At 34.0% G+C, this 8,503-nt stretch overlaps 1 protein-coding gene across 1 annotated transcript in view; it reads left to right on the top strand.

Moving 5' to 3' along the window:
* The first annotated feature begins 4,889 nt into the window (after positions 1–4,889).
* LOC126417011 (beta-galactosidase-1-like protein 2) overlaps positions 4,890–8,503 on the top strand; it is a 116,538-nt gene continuing 112,924 nt past the window's right edge. The window contains exons 1-3 of the mRNA XM_050084899.1: positions 4,890–4,951; positions 5,016–5,032; positions 5,100–5,301. Coding sequence (XP_049940856.1) covers positions 4,890–4,951; positions 5,016–5,032; positions 5,100–5,301 — 281 coding nt within the window. The remainder of the gene's footprint in view (positions 4,952–5,015; positions 5,033–5,099; positions 5,302–8,503) is intronic.

The raw sequence follows: 8,503 nt of genomic DNA, 5'->3' as shown, positions 1-8,503 counted from the left end.
CCAGATCTTCCGATATGCTACTGCAAGCTCTAAAAGTAGTGTCAGCAGCATACTTGTGTAACATTCAATCACTGATATTTTCTTTCTGGAATATAGAGTGATATTACTATATATCTAAAATCATTGACCACATGCAAGGAGACAGGTAAAAGTAGACAGAACATAGCTTTACAGATAGATATAAGGATGCAAGAATATAGCACAGAAGAATGAAACAAGGAAGTTGGCACTACATGTATATGAACCATGCCCTCACTAAGTGCACAACTCACAAAGAGTGCTAGTCTCCTTGGGGGCAACACATTCATGAATTAATGATACAGTTTTATATATTCCAATCCTTGAGTAAATTCAAATAATATGCAACAACAACTTAAAACGTACCGTGGTTCAGTTCATATCCTGACGTAACATACTACACTGCATAATCACAGAATCATCAAATTAATAAAATACAAATTAAATCATATTACAAAACACAACATGGGATCTACAGATCATTTAACAGATAAAAACAAATCTCTGAGATATAAATGTTTGTCCATCACTTTTGTTGTCTTATGGTTGCTCACTACTTTATCTGGTGGTTTTGTTACCCTAGCTAAAACATGCTGTTGTACATTTTCTATCACAGTACCATACCATACATAATTCTACATTTATTACTTACAGTCACTCTCCCCTGTAATTTAACTGACAAATCAATATTGAATTTCTTTTCAAAAGAAGTAAACATTCCTTTGATAAAAAGAAGCACAAGCATTGTCAATATCACCGCAGATGAATTTAATCAATTTTTAGTCAAGGCAGCAAACCCCAGTACCACTCCAACTTCTGATCAGAATATTTCCAGTTCAATGTATGCTCCTTATCTAGATCACATTTCTGGCAATCAGTTTCTTCAAAAATGTGCAAACACTGTGACAATTTTCAAGTAGACACAAATACAAGTATGTGAGATGGTTAAATCAATAGCAAAGCTTAGAAATTGAAAATCTGAGAACATTTATGACTTAGCAAATTTTGTGATGAAAAAATAGTGGATCTCATATCAAACCCTTTCGTACACTAATAAGGCCATTTTCCTGTGTGTCTAAAAAGAACAGTTGTCAACCCCATTCACAAAAAGGCTAACAGGTCAACAATGGAATATTCAGGATGGAAAGTAACAATATTATGAAAATTATAGTTTACAGTTTATAATATTTATGAATGATCCTCCCAGTAACATGCCCTGTAAATCTGTACTTTATGCTGATGACACAACATTCGTTAGTTCTGGGAAAGACACAAACAAACTGAAACTGGAAAATAAAGAGTACCTTAACCTGTCTAATTCATGGTTCAAAGCTAATGAACTATGCATCAACTATGAAAGGACAGTGAACATCCTTTTCAATTTGTCAAACAGTGAAACTGAGTGCTCAACTGTTAAGCTACTTGGTAATACCTTGATTCCAAATAAACTTGGGAGAAACACACAGACCACATATGCATAAAACTCTTATGTGTTACCTTTTTATTGACTAAACTACATGTGTTTAACAACATCTCTGTTACTTAACTCCTATTATGCCTTCTTCCACTGTCATCTTCAATATGGTATCCTTTTATGGTGTAATTCTGCAGGGGCCAGAAGATTTTCATCTAGCAAAGAAATGGCTATCAGGTCTATTTCTGGAGTTGCAAACTGTAAAACCTCCTGCAGAAAAAACTTAAAAAGTGCTATCAGTCACATAATTTTCATACAGTGTTGCCTTCTAAAGATTAAAGAAAACTTAAACAAGCACAGGGATGCTGTATACCAACATAAAACTAGGAAAATAAAAGAGACACATATGCCCACAACCAGATTAAAGAAAACACAGTCTAGTTATGAAAACCTGGGCACAAAATTACTTAATATTTTACTGTTACATGTGCATCATGTTCCATGTAATAACTTTAAAACAAAACTGAAAAATGATTGAAAGAAACGGCTTTCTACAACATTTCAGAACTTCAAAACTGTGATAAATATGACCTGAGATACTAAATTATTTCTAACTGAAAACAATGTTGCATTTACCTTAGTATGTCATTAGCTTATTTATACGTCCATGTATTATTTTCTACATGCTGTAAAATTAAGAAATTATCCTCCAATGTATATTTTATGCACCTTGTATGATTATTAGTGTGTATACTGTAACTATGGCAACAAAATGTAATTATATAACATATGTAAACTCCCTATGATGACACTGATTGCATAAAAATTCTCAGTAATGGATCAAAATAAATAAATAAGTAATTAAATAAATAGAAGCCTTTTTTTTTCAAAACAAGAAAATATTATATATCTTCCTCTCCCTTCCTTACTTGAATGATAGAATCTTCAGCTTCTACATATTCATTACATAAATTATCTGCCTCATCACTTTCCTTATTCATACTAGTCACATCTAGATTTTCAACATTTTTTTCTGTTATCAAATTTATCATTTCGCTCAAAATTTGTTCCAGCACAAAATTATTCTGCTAAAAATGTAGCACCAACACCCTAATTCAAATACAAACCAACCTCCTCCACCTTGTAGCCCCTATTTCTTCTGGTCTTATCAGTTAAAATTTATTTCTGTGATTGACATGTTGGAAAAAGCCAAAGTTCAAAGCCAATGAAAACTGAGAACATTAAAAAAAATTCACTCCATGCGTAAGTCTCTGACATGAAATAAAATAACAGGTGTGTCTCTCACATCCAGGGATCTGAGTGATGTATTCATCTCCTTAACTCTCCCCAGCCTGTCCGTCTCTTCCTCAAGAAAGGAACAAATGTACTCCTAGTCATTAAATTTGCAATGCATGGAGGGATTCAAAATAACTAAATTTTAATTATTGTGTGTATACACTACAGTAGAAAAATAGTTGATAAATTTTGTAGCTGATGTGAGGATACATAGTGGGCAAAATTTAATACACAGAGATTACACTTCAGGCAGCAGCAACAATGGCTCTAACCTGGGTGAATACAGAGGCAAACTAAGCTTGGGAGGCAGATATGACTACATCATTCCACATTCATGCACCTCTGCACCAGAGTACATCAATTACAATGGTTGGTGAGTGGTGACATGTAAGTTTCTCAGCAACATGTGGCCAAATGTTTTCAGTGACGAACAGATCAGCAGAACATGCATGGTAGGACAACAGGCAAACACCACCAGTATGGAAGTAGGTCAGGACAACATGGGTCTTGTGTTATCTCACTGAAAGATAACATTATGGAGGCCATGAAATACAACACAACCACTGGCCTTAACATGCTGTTCAAATCACTGGCTTCACAAACCAGAGCTGATACTGTTGTTTACTGAGTGAATCCCATATTCTCATTATAGGCGCTGTGTCCATATGATGATGACGATGATTGCAGTTTGGCAACATTCACTCTTCTCAGATCCTCCACATACAGATATGTCATTTGTGATACTGAATGCACAACAGGCAACTCATATGAAAAGATGACATGATATCACACCTTTGTCCAGTGTTGACATTGACTTTACCAACGTTATTATCATTATTGCTCCTACTTTTACAGTATTCAGTCTCAGCTCAGTACTTTTGAAATACTGAATTTAAAAATTCAACATTAGGAAACAAATCATACCAAAAAAAAAAGAAAGATTTGATTCTTATAGAGATTAGTTTACATACATAGGAAATATTAGTCTGAACTTACACAAAGAGTGTATCAATTTCAATGAAATTTGGCTGAGTAACATTTGGGACATAAAGTCTAATATTTCACATAGTACATTTAATTAAATTACACACATCTGTTTATTTATCATCATGCCTCCCATGTGTTGCTTTGGTTCTTGCACAGAAATATCAGGTAGCAGTGGTCTTAGTTGCTTCAAGATTGCCATTTACCTTTCAGATTAACTTTTTCACTTCATTATCTTAAAATAGTAAGTGCCTTACAAAACACACTGTCATCCAATTTCAATCACTGAAACACTTTGATTTGACTGACAGTTTTATTCTTTCCTGGGAGCATTTTTTGTAGAATCTCTGTGAAGATAATTTTTTGCTGTCGTATTACAAATATGATCAACTGACTCTATTTATTTTTGATAATTTTGTTTTTGTGATTTAGGACCAAAAATTTTGGTGGTGCATATATCACCATGGTACCTTTGGAAGGTATTAAAACTGGTGGTAAATGGATTTCCCACTTCCCTTTTGTATGCTGTTATGTGTTGCCAGTACATATAAAAAAGAAGTGTTTTCTGTTTTTCTTTCATGTTTTCTTTTACTTTATTTAAAAAAATATTTGTTACTGATATTGAAGTTTACTTACCACAATGTGAAAATAAGCCTTGAAACTTTATCATGCAATAAAGGTATGAGCTGCTAAAAGGTCACACTAATGTTTATTGCAGAAGTGAAAAATGTTTTCAGATAACAGTAATAATCCCACAACAAATAGAAACTGACTGTTGTAGCAGTTTTCACACACATGTTGCATGTTGGTGGTAAATATGCTTCCCAGTGACCACAAATGACACATTAATTTTGTGGTAAGTATATTTCCCAAGTCTCTTCCAGAGACTACATTGGTGGTCACCATACTTTCTAATAACCATTAAAACACCATTGTTTGGTGGGATATATACTTACCACAGTCCGGAAGGCTATATTCTACAACAAACAGAAACTACAGCTAATGCAGCAGACTACCACTAGATGCCAGGGGTGTACGGAAGTGGTAACACATATTTGCTTAAATGCTGTAAAAAATCACATTTAGTGGGAAGTATATCCCCCCCAAGACCTGCAAAAGGGGTAAGCAAATAAAACCTAAAGATAAAACATTAAGAACTGATATCTGTGATGTGATTATGGCACTCCCAATAATTATGTGGCTTGATGAGCTTCAGTGGAACACTGAGATGGTTGGCAGGTTAGAAATAATCAAATTCTATCCCAGAAAATTCATGATGATATTTTTTAACTGAAATTTTCAGATGTGAGTATTGTAGCAGTAACAAGTACCTTTTATTTGATATTTTATTGATATACTAACTGAGCAATATTTACACTTATATCAGATGAAGAGCTGCAGCCAGTTCTCCAGTACTACCAAGGCTCATCAATAGATTCTGGGCTTGTGGCAGATGCTGATGGCTTCCACCTGAACAACAAGAACCTCACTATATTCAGTGGTGCACTACACTATTTCCGAGTGCATCCTTCTTACTGGGAAGACAGAATAGCCAAAATTAGTGCTATGGGACTGGTTGCTGTTGAAACGTAAGTTTATTTCTAAGTGGTTTCTCTGTCTAACTTGCATATGTCAGGAGAATACTGGTTTTCATCTTTTGAGTAGAATGTGTTATTTTGTGTATCAGGATCCACCATTTAAATTATTATGGAAGATAGTTGTAACACTGGCTTCTCCATAAGGTGCCTACTAGGTACAACCAAAAAAAAAAAAAATAAAAGCCCCCCCCCCCCCCCCCCCCCCAAAAAAAAGCAAACCTGTTGTGGACCAATATTAAACCAGAAAAAGTGGAACAAACACACAAATAACATTCAGTTTTGGTATAGTAGATGTAACATAATTGCAGACAGATTCAGTCTGGTGGAACATGAAATATGTTCAACTTGGTTCTGTACTTGGTATACTCCTCCAAAAAAGAAAGGAAATTAGGGCTTATTATCTCATCTAGAGCAAGATGGTAGTAAATGAACAATTCAGTTGTTTTTTTATGTACATATATGATTGTTCTTAGGCTTCAAATGATTGTCAACAAAGAAATGTGTAATGTTGAGTGCTGGAATATTTATCATATCAACATTAATTATTTTAGATATAACAATATTTATAGACTTTTTTAAAAATACTGAACTTATATAGCTTCTGTTTAATCTGATGCTGAAGCTACTCCATGCAGACAAAATTGCTAAACTACTAATTATTTGTAGTAAACTGTGTAGCTGCACTTTTACCAGAAAACTCATATTGTGAAAGTTAAAGTCAGCAGTAATTAGCAGTAGATATCAGAATTGAAATTAATGGGCACAAACTAAATAATTCATTCACTCACTCATTCAGTGTGTTACATAGGTCCAAACAAGAAGTGATACGGAATGAGTCAATATAAACATTAATATAAGGCAAAGACATCATAGAAACTTAATGTATACTGTACTAATAATAAACTATTGCTATACTGCTTAGTGATATTCATGCTAACATCACTTAAATTTACTCAAGTAAATTAGTAAGAAAGCTTCTATTTTAAGAAAAGCGACTGCTTCCTCATTTTTAATATATAGCTTCTGTTTGTCTGGTATTTGTTGCTTAAAAATCCCCAATATTGGTGGTCTATTATGGAAGCTCAAATTTAGTGCAGACTTCAATGTGAGATGATTATAATATTTTCCACAATGAAACTTTGTCTTGAAACCTGACAGAAAATCCAAAGAGAGTCTGGCCATATTGAAGTATGTTAGTGGCAGGACACAATCGATGCCTTCTCTGCACGATAGCAATGGAAATACTGTTAATGACAGTGCTACTAAAAGAGAGTTACTAAACATAGCCTTCTAAAATTCCTTCACTAAAGAAGATTAAGTAAATATTCCAGAATTGAAATCAAGAACAGCTACCAACATGAGTAACTTAGAAGTAGATGTCCTTGGATTAATGAAGCAACTTAAATAACTTAATTAAAGCAAGTCTTCCAGTCCAGACTATATACTAATTTGGTTCCTTTCAAAGTATGCTGATGCAATAGGTCAATACTTGACAATCATACGCAAACACTCACTCAATGACAGATCTGTATCCAAAGACTATAAAGTTGCACTGGTCGCATCAATATTCAAGAAAGGTAATAGGGGCAATCCACTAAATTACAGGCCCATATAATTAACATTGATATGTAGCAGGATTTTGAAACATGTATTGAGTTCAAACATTGTGAATTACATCAAAGAGAATGATCTATTGACATACCATCAACATAAATTTACAAAACATCATTCTTATGAAACACAAGTAGCTCTTTATTCACATGAATTGTTGAGTGCTATTGACAAGTGTCTTCAAGTTGATTCTGTATTTGTAGATTTCCAGAAGGTTTTTAACATTGTGCCTCACAAGCAGCTTGTAATCAAATTACGTGATTATGGAATATCATCTCAGTTATGTGACTGGGTTCATGATTTCCTGTTAGGAGGTCACAGTTTGTAGTAACTGAAGGAAAGTAATTGAGTAAAACAGAAGTGATTTCTGGCATTTGCTGTCTTAGGTTGTTGGCAGATGATTCTGTCCATTATTGGCTAGTAAAGTCATCAGAAGATCAAAACAAAATGTTCATCATAATAAAATAAGGCAAATCAGAGCTCACACAGACAGATAAAGGTATTTGTTTTATGTGTGCACTGTTTGAGAATGAAATAATAGAGAATTATTGCGAATATGGTTCAATGAATTCTCTGGCAGGTACATAAATTTGATTTGCAGAGTATCCATGTAGATGTAGGTGAATGTATTAACTAATCAAAGCAGTTTTTTGCAATGTCTCACAAAAGTTTTATATTTTTGTATGACCTAGGTTTGTGGTTGCAAGCCCATTTTCCAGTACACAGCTGGTCCCGAAAGTGGCAAACAAGCAAAGATAAACACAACAGGTATTTGTGTTATTATCTGTTTATGAATGAAGGCACCAGGGTTTCCCTCCTATTTTGAAGTCGTAACATTATCTAAAAGACATGAATAATTGAAGCGAGTCTACTCATTCAACATAAATGTGGTGATAAAAACCACTGTTTTTCATGTTTTTAATTTCTAATATTTCTTTGCACCTTTTCCTTCTGTGTGCAGGACTTCTTCATATAGCTTCTTCATATATTGTCTATTTGTGATTCTGATTTAAGTAAAGTTCAGCAAAGGATGAATCTGGCTTCTTTAATCACCAACTTCTATGGTTTTCTCTGAGCATGGTAGAGAGTGACCACCCAGTCTGTCCTACATAGCAGGGCTCACACTCTTCGCAGATGAACTTATAAACCCCATGTTTCATAATGGCAGGTTGTTTATTTTTTGAACTGAAGAAAGAGCTAACAAATATCTGTTGGACATACAAACCCACAAAAAAACACTCTGTCTTTAAAATGTTGCTTCTCCTGTTTGAAATTACACATGAAAGGTAAAATGCCCTATTTCCTTTTTGATCTACCTATGTTGTTTCCGATGAGATCTGAATTCTCAAAATACTTTCTGCTTGTATTGGAGTAGTTTCATGTTTTGTGTGGTATGCATGGTAAAAGTGTCAGGGTCATTTCATAACTATCTTCGAATATTGTCATGTTTTCCTCTTATGTCTCTCATGACAAATTTCCATCTTAAATTCCATTTTGTATTGCCCTGAACTGCTTGTCTAAAATTTGGAGAAACTTCAAAATAAATAGTCTGCATACAGACTGAGACATGTTTTCTGTAGAT

This window comes from Schistocerca serialis, chromosome 8 (assembly GCF_023864345.2).
Source record: "Schistocerca serialis cubense isolate TAMUIC-IGC-003099 chromosome 8, iqSchSeri2.2, whole genome shotgun sequence".
NCBI classification, from domain to species: Eukaryota; Metazoa; Arthropoda; class Insecta; order Orthoptera; family Acrididae; genus Schistocerca; species Schistocerca serialis.
The sequence above is the reverse complement of the archived record's forward strand: the minus strand, read 5'-3'. Positions and strand labels throughout refer to the sequence as shown.